The 15,005-nt window shown below is 38.2% G+C and overlaps 1 protein-coding gene across 1 annotated transcript in view; it reads left to right on the top strand.

Annotated features, from left to right (window-relative positions):
* Window positions 1-15,005, top strand: part of LOC126106232 (mitogen-activated protein kinase kinase kinase 10-like) — a 686,304-nt gene that overhangs the window by 543,489 nt on the left and 127,810 nt on the right. Inside the window, exons 3-4 of the mRNA XM_049912460.1 lie at window positions 4,777-4,925; window positions 10,623-10,798. Coding sequence (XP_049768417.1) covers window positions 4,777-4,925; window positions 10,623-10,798 — 325 coding nt within the window. The remainder of the gene's footprint in view (window positions 1-4,776; window positions 4,926-10,622; window positions 10,799-15,005) is intronic.

The raw sequence follows: 15,005 nt of genomic DNA, 5'->3' as shown, positions 1-15,005 counted from the left end.
CAATTTGCTTATGGATATCTGTATGATGAGTAAAATTTGTAGAGGGAGACCAATGCTGAACGCACTAAGGAGGTGTAAGTTGCAGTGGTGACGCAGAGACAAAGGAGCTTTGCGCAGAAACAACTAGTGCAGAAGTTACAGACAACCAAAAAAACCACAACACCAACAACACTTTTTGTGTGATGTACTGCAGTTATACGCTTTAGATCATCATAAATACAAATGCAAATTTGCTTCCATGCTTTTACAAATTCATGCTTCTTTATTTCCTCCCTAAGTTTCCAGCTTCTTAGAGAAAAAGGTCTGGTTATTCCAAAAGTATGTGTTCCTGAATTTGTTGTACCTGCTTCATGAAGCTATGTCTCATTGATTTACCATTTATTTGCCTGTTGGCCTCTGTTCTGCTTTCTTTTGTCATAAATTTGTGCTCCTTGTGATTCTAACTTCGTGAAAATCATCCTTCCCAGCAGGTAAGCTCACTTCTTTGCTCTCATTTTGGAGTGCCTCCAGCATCTAGTGGTTAGTATCACTGGCTAGCAACACAAAGGCTTCTTATTGGAGTCCCGATGAATACTTTCTTTCTTTGTCAGTATTGGGGGCAGGAGTTGCAAAGCCTAATGGTGCTAAAAAAAATATATCAGCAGGATCACCTCTGGCATGGAGACAAATGATAATCCTTTTGTTGCAACTGTATTTCCTTTTTCTCCATTGTTGATCCTCCTGTAAAAACCTTAGTTTTGAAGTCATAGGTTTTTGTATTTAGTCATAGATTATCCTGTCAGTTGCACCACAGTCAGCATTCTTGCAATTACTACCTTCTTTTCTTCACGTTTTTCTTCATATTTTTATTGTTTAACGGTTTTGTGAGCTCTACTTTTTCTTTTCAGACTGTTATATATGACTTGCCTGGGTTAATTGAGGTAACCTTCAAGAGTAACTGTATGAAGGTGAGAGGCCTTGTGTTTGTTGAGTGCTCATTGTGACTCTGTGTTTGCAAAGAATGTACTACATACAACTGTTTTGTTAATGATGGTTAATTTGTTAGTAGCTAAGGTTTCAAACCGCTACTAACTCAAATCAAAGATAGGTGTGTGTGTGTGTGTGTGTGTGTGTGTGTGTGTGTGTGTGTGTAAATAAATTTGGTAATTTGGTTACTGGCTTATCAATGTTTGTACAGTTTCGCATGTTTTCCATGTTTGCCCATGCTCAGCTAGGGACCATAGGATCATGGAGAATTATATTATTATTTCATGTAATTGCAAGTTAAAGATCTGAACTTTACAACTGAAATAAAAAGTGTGAATGTTAATGTGTTGTTTAGGAAACTTTATTAACAGCAATCAGTAGTTTAATATATATTGTCAGAAATTAGTCTGGTTTGAGCAAACCTCTGTGAAGTGCACAGTAGAGAGGAGCAACATGTAGGGGACTGAAATGTATTCCCAGATGCATTACTTACAGTTGGCACTAGGAACTTTGCAAGCAGGCATTAATGGGATAGTTTGTTTGTATCTTCAAATGCCTGACAGTTCAATTCTTTCAGCATCTCCGTGACATTCTCACACACGTTAAACAAATCTGTGACTATTTGTGCTGCCCTTATTTGTATTCATAATATCCCGTGGTAGTCCTGTTCGGTGCAGATCCCACACATGAGTGGGATATGGTACGGGAAATCTGTTTGTGTACCATGTTTGGGGGGTATTACCTTTTATGTTGGTATGACTATCAACCAGTTGTCCACCAGGACGAATTACCACAGCCAAACTGTTGTCTAGAACAAAGCTGATATCCTGGTGGCATAACATTCAGCCGAGCACAAAAAACTCAATTTCAATGTCTGCCTCACAACCTGAGCCAATTGGACCCTTCCTTCCACCACCAGCTTTACTGAACTACACAGATGGGAGTTGTGTTTACAGCACATCCCCCACTCCTGTAATCATCCTGGCCTCAATCTCAGATAACTCACTGTCCCTGCACTCTCAACCCAACAGTTTCCCTGTCCTCCATCCTGTTACCCCCTCCGAATTCATGTCCCCAAGCCTCCTTCAGGGTGTACAGTTTCCCACCAACTGCTACAATCGTGCTAGCCCGTGTATTTGCCACCCCTCCCTCCCACATTCCTAGACAGCAAACTGGCTTCCTTGAGCTGCTAGCCGCCCATCCCCAGTTCCTCTTTCCTGCCTCCATCCTCCTTCACCACACCATCCAGCACGACCCTCGCCATGACTAGTCCACATGCCACAAGAGAGTATTGGAACTGTCAATCCAGCACCATGTAGTGGCATACATTTCTCTCTCTCTCTCTCTCTCTCTCTTTTTCTCTTCTTCCTTTCGTCTGTGCCTGTTCACAACTCAATGTTTCTGCTTTTTAGTGAGCAGTCTCCTAAAGTATTTACATTCTACAAGAACTTTCCACAACATTTATATCAATATAATTTTATTGATGGCACTTTTGTTGTGCTGCATTATTCTGGTGTCATGGGGGTGTGTTGAGAAATGACTATTTCTTAATAAGGATTCACTCGGAGAACTTTTATTCATGTTATTGTTGTTATCGTCATCTTCATTCTGAAGACTGGTTGGATGCAACTCTCCATGCTTGCCTGTCCCGTGCCAGCTTCTTCCTCTCTGCATGGCTAAACATACATCCACTTGAGTGTGTTTACTGTAGATATAACCACAGGAAATGTCTTCTCTAATGCCCCAAAGGAGGCCTTTCATCAGCTTTGTCACTGGAGCAGATACTATATTGGGAAAAATTTCTTGACCCTCAATTGGCCCAACTCCAAAAACTGTAAACTAATATTATACTTGGCATCTGTTTACTTCTTTTATGGTGTTAATTCTTCAAAGAATACTTTCCTGTAAATTCTCATTAAGTGCAGTATTTTGTTTCCATTCTTTCTAAAACATAATGAATAATTGTTAGCAGGTTTTAGGCATAATTGTCCTGGTACACAACTAATACTGCAGTCTGTTCCATCTGGGTTTTGGGATTCGTCCAATGCAGCATATAAGTGTAAATTATTACAAGTATTCATTATGGCTTTGACCAGGCCAAGCCTTAAAACAATGATGCATTGGTCCTTGCTGTGTGGGCAGAACATTCTCATGCTAATATAGGAAAGTATCAATTCCTGACTATTGTCACAGTGTAAGTGGGGTATTATTTGGGTCTAAATGTCAAAACCAGTTATCCAATCCCAGATCATAACAATAGCTATGGACTGTCTCACCACCTCATGCACATTTCACTGTAACCACAGCACACTTCGGGAAATACTATTCTCTCAGCTACACCCTTCCACCTATGCTTGTCTGTGCATCGTATCATGTACCATGACTTTTCTCTCTGTGAAACCTCACTTCTCCATGGTCACATCCTGATGTCGTTTTCATCACTTTATGATGAGTGACTCATGATCAGTGGCTTCTTGGCGGTGTTACAGCCACCTAATCAGAATTCCATTGCTTCTTGGCAGACAATTGATGCTGATCTCTCTACCTTAGCTGCATCAGAAATTGTCTTCAGTAACTGAAAAGTATGTTTGTTGATTCATTCACAGAATATCTTTAAGGTATGATCCCCCACCGGTGAATTTCACCACAGAGATGATGACAATTCAGTTTTGCATTTTCCTGACCAGAAACATAATCCTAATGTTTAGAACACTGTGTTTGTTTATTTGCTTGAATAGTTTTGAAACTTGGCTTGTGAATAAATGAAAAAGTCCTGTCAGTGGCTGTGGAAACATTTATTCATCTTCCATTATGGCTGCAACTCAGTTTGTCTGTCATCTTTATAGTGAGTAGCAGTCTGTTACTGTTATTTAGGTTGAATTGTTTCAGCAAGAGATCCTCACTCACAAACACCATCAAGATGAGCTATACCTTGTATTTCACTGATATTTTCAGTGCACAATAAAATCACTGAGAGTGAACCCCAGCACTTCTAACTTTCCTATAATTTCTATGATACAATGGCTAAACTGGTGGGCTACTAGAGTTGTGCACCATTAGGGCTCAGTCAACTCTCTCCATTGATTCATTCCAATAAAAAACATATTTTTCGTGCCATATTGTGTACCATTAGATGCGAATCATGATGATACCAAATTGCAAAACTTGTGTAATGTTACACCCACATTTATGAGTAGGCATTTCACAGGTATTAAGAGAGATAATCTTGGAAGTAAGTTGGTGAAGATCAGATAACTTGTAATTGAGAATACAGTTCACCCTCGATTAAGGTGCTACACGAAAAGTAGTCTCTTGTTAACATCCGCAGTTGCAGTTGTTGAAAGTTACTGGAAAAAAATACAGTTCTCCAGGCATAAATCCCCTTGGCACTTCATTATATGAAAGCTTTGACTATACGCCAACTACATAAAGCTTGACTCATTCCCTATTGTGTGGATTCATTGCCTTCGACTGTGTATTTCCCATTTTTCATTAACAGAATTTCATTTAATGTCTTCTTTGATTCAATATTGATTCTTAAATATTTTAAAAACAACCTTAATGACAAAGGGCTGATATTACTTAACTGTTTAACATATGTGCAAGTCTGCACTGACATGTTTCTAACTATTGTTTCTAACTATTGTATAGCTGTGTTTGTCTGAAGTAGAAAACTGGATTACTTTTTTGCATGCCTTTGTTTCCAGATAGTAATGTTTTTAAGTGACTGTTTTGCAGAATGCATTTACTCATAGAGTGGCAGAGTCCAGTCCAGCTTATGACTTCAGTGACATTTACTTCTGTTGACAGCTATGGTGTTCTCCTGTGGGAGCTGCTCACCGGAGAAACACCATACAAAGGCATTGACACCCTGGCGGTGGCATACGGAGTGGCAGTCAACAAGCTGACGTTACCCATCCCTAGCACCTGCCCTGAACCCTGGCGGGATCTCATGGAAGGTCAGCTAAAGATCTATTGCTGTCATGTAAAAAATGTGGGGAAATATTGTATAAAATCTTTGTTATTACACTGTAGGGTCTATATTGAATCAACTACAGACTGTTTGGAGATGATGAAAAATGTTTGCTACTTTACCATTAAAAGAGGATTATGGACTGTTTTTCTAAAAAGTGTTTTAATATTTAAGTTCCTTTATTTTTGCTGTTAAAATAGTCATCTCATTTTCTTTTCTTAGGTTTTTGTTGCCTTTGTTTACTTTCTGTATGCAATGCTTCTGTTTTATTAAACAAGTACTACAGTACCTGATAGTTTGTGAGTGATCTCTCTCTCTCTCTCTTTTTACTCTAATTGTTCACTTGGGCATCTTTCAGTTCTTAGTCACAGTAATTTCAGTTATAGCATTGTGTGATGAATACAGTTTTGTCAAATTTCTATGAACTTGGAAAAACAAAAACTTCATAGTAAGTTCACCAGGTAAAATATTAGTCACCCAATAAAAGAGCAGAGTGGTCAATTTGGAGCAGATGGTGTAGATCTGGTATCAGATGGTCTTGTGACTCTTTACTGCTGATGTAAGTTCAGGCAGTCAGTGCCAGTCCGTTGTACGGAAACAGCATAGTAAGATGGGGCGATGTAGGTATGTGACACAATGGCAGAAGGAGCTGTCACGATTGGACATAACATGGCCACACTGTGAATGAAGTTCTTTGATTTGTCGATATATCGGTGCAGGCCATCCATTGTGTCTGCAAGGAATAGTGAACTATTTGCAACTGTGTGACGTGGTATAAGGACAGTAGTCATAAAAAGTTCCTAACTGACATGTATGGGAGACAAGTATTCTGCATCTGCAATGACAATAGATTTTAAACACTAAAAGAATTGCTGCTGTCAGTGAATGCAGATGCATCTCAGTCAGTTTTTGAGTGACCAGTGCAAAGTGAACTTTGTGCGATGTTCATTAGGAGTCCACTACCCGGCAAAGGAACATTGCTCACAGTGGTACATAATGGTTTGTGTTGTCAGTGGGCCAAACTACACAGAAACTGGACTGGAGCTGCCTGTGGGCGTGTAGTGTGGTCCGATGAGTTGCAATTTTGCCTCTTTTCAAATTAATGCAAGGCACTGGGTGCACCAACGACCCAATGAGGCATTTAACCAGCATTGTGTGGAGGGTGCAGTTCAAACCAGAGTTGGTTCTGTGATGTTTTTGGGGTGTTTTTCATATCATAAACTGTGATCACTGATTTGGATTATCATGAACATGAAGCCGGATGTTCACAGAAACACTGTTAGTGACAAGGTGATACCCTTTCTTGTACATCTTTATTATGAGTATTCTGAGGACACTTTTGTTTTCCAAGATCACAACAGCTATGTTTACAGGGTTGCACGGATGTGTTCTCAATTTGATAGCCATATATTGCATCTCAACTGTCTCTAAATCCCATATAAAATTTCTGGCATTTTTTGGTACAGTGGATGAAACATAGCAGTTAACATACCGCTATTTGGTAGTACTGTGTGACCTAATGATCGGTCAGTAGCCTCAGCTGCATAAGGCATACCTGAAGAAATTTGTGAGTTCACTTCCTTGCTGAAATGTTGCCAGTGTTTCATTGTATTACCATCATGCTTCATGGGAGAGCCTAATTTATTGCCTGATGTGTTTTGCTAATAGTCAATGTAATGATTAATCTCTCTGTGTTGTTTAATTTCTCTCTTTTTGACAAATTTAATATTTTTTAGTTAAACAATTGAATGGGCAAGAACTTCATCTTTTAAAAAAAATATATGTCTAAAATTTTTTACTGCTGTTGTTCCTGTCTGTGTCTGTAAACACTGATGAAGTTGTACAAGAAATTTTCAATGTGTATGAGAAAATCAAAGTAAAGTATTGCCCCAAAAGGAAAACTATAAAATAGGAGAGACGTGCTGGCTAGCCAGTACTTACATTCATGAGATGAATTTCGGATATGGGCAATAGGCACATTTAAAAGTGAAAAAACTGTTCCTTGCTTTTTGAGTGATTAGTTCCTCTTTCAGGAAGAAAAGAGGGATAGGTCAAAGGAAGTGCAAGTTGGTCGGATCCCAGGTGGGAGAGACTCACTTCTTCTGATGACGAGGGGAAACCAAGTTTGTGTACTTGTATAGTCCTCACAATGTTGGGTGTGGGGATGGAAGGTTATGTCATTATGGCATCTGACTGTGAGTGACCTGCTCCTTTTTTCTAACTTTCCTGAATCTATACATCTTTCCTCACCAAGGTAGGAACTACAAGTTTTGACAGCTAGAATTACTTATTATACTTTTAAATTTGTCTTTAGGCAGTACTGGAATTTCTTCTTCTTAAATTATGGAATTGCATTTGTTTCAGTGAAGATTCAACTGCAATTTTATTGTTTTGCAACTGTTACAACTTATTGAGTCAAGTTTTGCCATGGTGTGTGAAACTGTTTTGTTTCTCATTTCATCCTGCTCAGGAGAGGCTTATCAAACTGTTGTTTTAGTTTCCATAACCAATTCTGTTAATAGAGAGTGGGAATTAGTAAGTATTTTATGTAGAATTGCAGAAAGTAGAGTTAAGCCTTTATCTTGGTAAGGAAAATATAGTTCGTTGCAGTATGCTTGCATCCAAGCAGTATTCCACAGTTAAATTTTGTGTTGGAAAAGAGGTTATGTAGTGAGTAAGAGGTAGGAGACCTTTATTGACAATATTGTAGTATATTAACTGAAAGTTAGTCCCTGGATACAACACTGAAAGCTATTTTGGTGTTGGTACTACTGCTTAATTTCCCAGTGATCAGAGGCATAGCTTACACAGATGTCGAAATCTTGGCACCTGTTATGAATTAATACCCAATGATTCACTAACTTTTGAGTTTCATGTCTATAATTTCCATCCAAAATTTTTCCCGTCACATTCATGATATTACTGATGAAGATCAGTTGAAAAAGTAGTGCTGAAGATCAGTTGAAAAAAGTAACTTTGTTGCCAAAGGTGAATTGTACCTTTTTGTACTGCAACTTTCAAGATATGTCTCATTGCCAAAGATGATTTCTTCTATCAGAATTACAGAGTGAATGACAGTTGAGCACAGGAAGGGGTGATGTTATCAGTTATCTGTTATGCTGAAGTGCTGTATGGCTCTGTGAGCAGCAGGTGTGCAGTTCGTACCGAGTACGATCATAAGCTTTTTGTTAACGTGCAGTATTGAGTTCGCTTTGCAGGATCATAAGTCTTGTCACTTTCCTAAGCTATTACTCAGTTAGTTTCACACATTGTGTAAAAGAAACATACAACATGAACAGAGGAAAGGACAAGACAAAACAATTACGTTATAGGCTGCAATTGTCGTCCGCAGTTGAGGTGGCAGAGCGACACGACACCTGTTCACAGAACAGAGGGTGTGACCAAGCTCATGCACTGATTGGCTGTTGCCACTATATCTCTCCTGTAAACACAAAGCTGTCGTCACTTTGTTATTCTGAGCCAGGTATACATCCATATACTCTAAAAACCTCTGTGAAGTGCACAGCATGGACATTGTGTGATACTGAAAATACAAGGGTTGGAACTTTAATAGTGGCAACTATTTATTTACAGCTCGTACAAAATAAATATGTGTTTCAAAGTTTTACTGACCTTCAAAGTAGTCCCCAGCATTGAGTACAACTCATTGCCAGCAATGTCGAAGTCGTAGGATACTCTTAGCAGTGCCAGTTGTGTTGAATGTTCGAGCGGCGTGGTCTATGGGCCGACGAATTTGTAGCAGTTCTGAAGCGAATGCTGTGAAGTGTTTCCTTCAGTTCAGAAATCAACTTGAATTCACGAGGGCTTAAGTCAGGGGAGTGCAGTAGGTGGTATAGCACTCAGCAGCCCAACCAGTCAAACAAATCAGTAACAGCTTGCACTGTACGTGCTTGAGCATTGTCCTGCAAAATGATGGTCAGGTCCTGCAGAAAGAGTCATCACTTCTGTCTCTAAGCTGGTCGTAGGTTGTGTTCCAAAAATGAACGGCATAGAGACAGAAGTGATTACAGTTTCTGCAGGACATGACCATCATTTTGCAGCACAATGCTCAAGCACATACATTGCAAGATGTTACTGATTTGTTTGACTGGTGGGGCTGCTAAGTGCTATACCACCTACTGCACTCTCCTGTCTTCAGCCCTCGTGAGTTCAACTCTATTTCTAATTTGAAGGAAACACTTCACGGCATTCACTTCAGAACTGCTACAAGTTCGTCGGGCAGTAGACTGCATCGCTCGAACTATCAACACAACTGGCATGGCTAAGAGTGTCTACGTTGAAGGTCAGTAAAAAATTTGAAACACAAATCTATTTTGTACGAGCTGTAAATAAATAGTTGCCACTAATAAAGTTCCAACTCTCGTATATCCACTCACTACAGCTAAGAATGTGACTTCCTCATGTAAACATAGCAGTTATTTTCCTTTCGCATCTATGTTGTAATTATTGTACTTGGTATTCTAAGACAAAATTTATATAGCTGAGTGAATTCGATATGAAATAATAAATGTAGTAAACAGAGATCCAGAATTTCAATCAGTCATGTTGTTGATGCAGTTATTGTGTGTTTTATTGGGCCCTTCGGTAAATGCAGTTACGGCATAAGAGTAACAGTTAATGATAGAATTTGATACCAGATTACCTACCTTTGATTGCTCTGATGTCAAGAGATAACAGAATGGCCCAGTTTTAAAATCTCTGATCCTTTATGGCATCAGTACCTGGAAGATCTGTGATTCAAAAATACGGTTTAGTAATATGAAAACAGACCTTTATCTATTCTACATGCAGGTAGTCTCTATTGGTCAATAAAATACATAGCACTGCTTCAGTAACTTTTCATCTCTCATATTCAAGGCCACATGGGGTAGCCGCGTGGTCTAGGGCGCCTTGCCATGGTAAGCATAGCACACCCCTCGGAGGTTGGAATCCTCCATCAAGCTTGGATGTGTGTGTTGTCCTTAGCGTAATTTAGTTTATTTTAGATTAAGTAGTGTGTAAGCATAGGGACCGATGCTTCAGCAGTTTGGCCCCATAGGAACTTAACACAAATTTCCAAAATTTCATATTCAACTGTTTCATCTCAGAAATTGAGGTCCCAATAGGAAGAATGTGACACTAAGGACAATGAAGCGCAGTAATCATATAAGATTGGGAGGAAAACTTGTAAACGTGAAGAATAGTAAGAGAAGGAACAGGGCAGGAAAGAGACATCAAAGAAATGATGAAGTGTGTTTAAATAATAGGCTGTGCCTGAATAAGTGGCATGAAGGATAAGTGAAAACAAAAGTGTATTTAAAATATTTCTGCAGGAATAAAAGTTCAGTAATAATATTTCATCCCACAGGGGAAAATTAAGAAAGAATGCGGACACATCAACAGATTACACGTAAACATTGTAGATGAAATTATTTTCTACAGCAGGTACTGTGTCATTCAAAACTAGTTGCAGTGGTAACACAAACAGGACATACTTTCAAGTATTAAATTCTATTCCTTTCCATGACTTAATGCTTTACTGTAATTTGAGCGAGGGTACTCCTTTTCTCTTCACATACAAGTATTTTATTATTGTCATGATATTGGAAGTAATAACAATAATTTATATCTTTCAGAAATACTGAACATTTCAGACTCTTATAATCAGAATTTTTCATTACAGCATGCTGGAATTCCGACCCGCACATGAGACCTTCATTCGAAGACGTCCTCCTAGCTCTCGACGCAATAATGCATTCTGCATTCACTCAGACACCCCATGAGAGTTTCCACACCATGCAGGAAGACTGGAGGCAAGAGATAGAGCAAGTCCTCCATGGATTGCGGATGAAGGAAAAAGTGAGTATGCCATTTTGAAGCCCAGAAAAATGGTAACAGCCTTACAGGTATTCGCAGTGCAGACACTTCACTTGCTTCTGAATAGGAAGATGAGGAATAAAGTATTATATATTACTGAAAGAACACTTGCCCCTTGAGTAATAAAAAGAATAATTGAAGTATAAATGTGTGAATGATTGTTTGAGCATTCCAACATAAATGGTTGACTATGTAGCTGAGGTTGAAGAGAATTTGAAAAGTAATTTTCCTTCATTTTTAATTTTGTGTAATTCCATGTAGCAACACTCTTTCTTAAGACTGTTAATGTTAACTAATATTTACTTTTGATAGTAAACATAGAGTTCAAGTAGATGTTAAAGAAGGTTGCTGCTAGGGATAATTGAACCAGTGACTTTGCAGTGATGAATTGTAAACGTTACGCACTCAACTACTGGCGACTCTGCAAAGCTTCTCAAAAAGTTTTGTACTGAACAGCTGAGACAGGAGCAGTTTTAGTGACACAAACAGATGCACAAACTGAAAAATTTCAGAATTTTATTAGTAATTTCTACATTATGAATAAATCTGAAAAAATCAGTATTGTAATTTAAATATTAGTTTCTTCATTTTGAGAAGAGAGTGAAAAATTCAGTATTATGTTTGAAATCTTTTCCTTTACTCCAATTTCCTTACGGACATATCTCCTGATCCAGGATTTCAATACTTTTCATTTCCCCCTTCATCGGCACACTTTTTTTAATTATTTCTCCCAATCTCGTGGATGTGTGTGTGGGTGAGTTGATTCTCGTGTGTGGAACACGTCTGTCTGTGTGAATGCACAAATGCCCATGCACATTTGCTCTCTGTTGCAGATGCTTCTGTCTCTGTGATTGGCTAGTTGACACTCACTTTGTGTCTTACTTAATATTGTCCTGCATAATCGAAGCCCATAAGAACTGTTAACTCTAGAAGCCACACCAATCAACCTGTGCTAGATGGAGCTAACCATAGTTTCCAGGTGCAGCCTGAACACTAGCTGCTGCCTGTTGGAAAACAATCACTCAGTATCAACAGTTGACTTTAATTACTTAAATACACTTGGAAAATATTGAATATGGTTCTTGATGTTTTGAATTCTGTAATACTTTACTGAAAAGTATATTTTAATAGATATTTTTGGTCATCCCTGCCTCAGAACCTTTAATTACAAGCCATGCTTGGTTTAATGTGAAAATTGTTGTGACTCGCCGATTATTCAAAGTGCCGCCGCGCAATTACGCACGTCCTCTACGTGCGGCGCTGTCTGCCAGCCATGCAGCAGCTGCGCCACCTAAGCGGCCAGCCGAGCAGCGGCCGCTAGACTGAGACTCAGTGTTTAATCGAATGCTGACTGGTACACAGGTCCACTTACTCAGTGACTTATATGTGTTGTTGTGTTGTCCGAAATATGTGTGTTAAATTTGAAGATTTAACAAAAATAATATGATAAAATCATAATCATTTACTGTTATTAATCATTTACTGTTATTGGTATGTTAAAGCAGTGTCACAGTGCAGTGGTGAAATATCTTATTTATGAAACAACCAATTGGTAGTAGACTCCAATGCTGCTATGTATTTCTGTTCTTCTCAGTGAAATCTACTTGCAAACAAAAATGTGACGCTGTGGCCACTTTTAAACAATTAACCCTGCATTGTTATCGAATCACTCATGGGAAACGCCTTTTTTTTTTAAATTAATGATATGGTTATAATAGAAGGAAACATTCCATGAAGGAAAAATATACCTAAAAACAAAGATGATGTGACTTACCAAATGAAAGTGCTGGCAGGTCGACAGACACACAAACGAACACAAACATACACACAAAATTCAAGCTTTCGCAACAAACTGTTGCCTCATCAGGAAAGAGGGAAGGAGAGGGAAAGACGAAAGGATGTGGGTTTTAAGGGAGAGGGTAAGGAGTCATTCCAGTGCCGGGAGCGGAAAGACTTACCTTATGGGGAAAAAAGGACGGGTATACACTCGCACACACACACATATCCATCCACACATATACAGACACAAGCAGACATATTTAAAGACCGTCTGCTTGTGTCTGTATATGTGTGGATGGATATGTGTGTGTGTGCGAGTGTATACCCGTCCTTTTTTCCCCATAAGGTAAGTCTTTCCGCTCCCGGGACTGGAATGACTCCTTACCCTCTCCCTTAAAACCCACATCCTTTCGTCTTTCCCTCTCCTTCCCTCTTTCCTGATGAGGCAACAGTTTGTTGCGAAAGCTTGAATTTTGTGTGTATGTTTGTGTTCGTTTGTGTGTCTGTCGACCTGCCAGCACTTTCATTTGGTAAGTCACATCATCTTTGTTTTTAGGTATATATTTTTTTTAAATATATATAGACACCCCTTGTCATTCAGTTCAGTCACTGCACTTGTATATTTTACATTTTTGCACCTTTCAGTTTTGATATATGTGGCCATTAGGAAATGCTGATGATTTACCAACCTTTCAGCTGGCCAAAAATGGAAGATTCTGATATATAATGTTACAATCATAATAATGTTCGAAGAACTTTTCCTTACCCGAAGGAAAACTCGAGTAGGAAAAAGTAGACATCCTTTTCACTTTCACCCAAACAGCATTGATGCATACAGATTTACTCAAAACAGGAGCAAGCATCATCACTCTTAACTTTACTCATGTTGGTAGTTCAAGAGGATTGAGAACATTTTATACAAGGTTCAGGACAGTTTCTAATAGGTTATCACAATTTAGTTTTCCCACAGTTTGGTGGAAATACTTTTGGCAAATGTCAGGATAATTTTCTGATGTAGGTCATATACCATAAAACTCAGTGATGCTACATTGGTATGATTGGATGTAGTGCAACACTGACCTACTCCCACTACAACTGCATCTGTGTTGAATTTGTGGTGGACTCTGTAACAGTCTGCATGTTTTGCCATTGCTCAACCAGCTATGTTTCTCTAGAAAATGTGGTCCTGTCTGGTTACTCAGATTTATATTTTTCACAGCTTCTTAAATAAATTTAGCAGATATTGCATTGTTTTTGGTGTTAATGGCCTCCCTCCCTCTCTCTGCTTGTCTAGTGATCTGATTGTGATCATCTCAACATGAAAAATTAGTGAAACTTTAAGTTTTCTTTACTGTCCTTTTTTGAGACACACTTGAAAGCATGGAAGATGTTTCCTATCTCCTTTCTTGGATCAGTGAAGTAGTATCAGTAGAAGTATAAAATAAATTTAATATGTCGTTAAAACCTCTATTACATTTTTCATTATTGGACTACAGTACATGTTCTCTCACTGTGCCTTCAATGGTTGCCTCACCACACCTATTCTTCTTTGTGAAGAAGCTGGAAGTACAGAACAGAGGACTTTATAAAATCTAATTCTTCATTTTCAGTTGTGGATAGATAAAAGTAAGGAATTTATCTGGTTTGAAACTGAAAATATGTAGTCATATTCTTTGTTTCTTCTACTTATTTGGTTGGTTATCTGTGTATCTATTGTATTATGTCAGGTATCTAGAATAGCAGTAGTGTGATTATTTTTATCAGGAATGGGTTATGACTTTTACTACTACTATCAGTATTATAAACTTGCAAAGCTTAATAAACAATAACATAGATTTTGATGTGGGTAAATAGAAAGTTTATATATTTGTACTTATTGTTGACATTTTATGTTTAGCCATCAGTATAAGTTGATGGAAGGAACACAAATGGTGAAATTATTGTTGTTTTATTTGGGATAATGTCAGCTGTAGGTACTGAATTTTAAATGGCATTTCATATTATTGTTCCTTGCTCATACCTCTTACAAATGGAATTTAGATAACTGTATTCTATTGTTATTAGTTAGTTGGCAGTGTGTGTCAGCAAATATGGTGCTGTGGATGAGCCACATAATAGTTTTGTTCAAGTTTCAAGTTATATTTTCAATTTTAAATTGTGCCTTTTGAGCATTTAATGTATTTGGCAATTAACACCCATAGTTGTAAAATATTACAGCATTTCAGAGTAACCATTGTTCCTTTCATGTTAGGCTGCAGTTTAGTGAGTAACGTATGGTCAAAATATCAGAACAAAGTCAGCAATAAATATTAGACTTAGTTTGTGTAGATGGTGATTTGACTTATGGCAGTGTTTCATAGCCTGACTGACTTCTCAGAAATCACTTCTGATCACACTATCCATATAAATT

Source organism: Schistocerca cancellata, chromosome 10, assembly GCF_023864275.1.
Source record: "Schistocerca cancellata isolate TAMUIC-IGC-003103 chromosome 10, iqSchCanc2.1, whole genome shotgun sequence".
Lineage (NCBI taxonomy): Eukaryota > Metazoa > Arthropoda > Insecta > Orthoptera > Acrididae > Schistocerca > Schistocerca cancellata.
The sequence above is the reverse complement of the archived record's forward strand: the minus strand, read 5'-3'. Positions and strand labels throughout refer to the sequence as shown.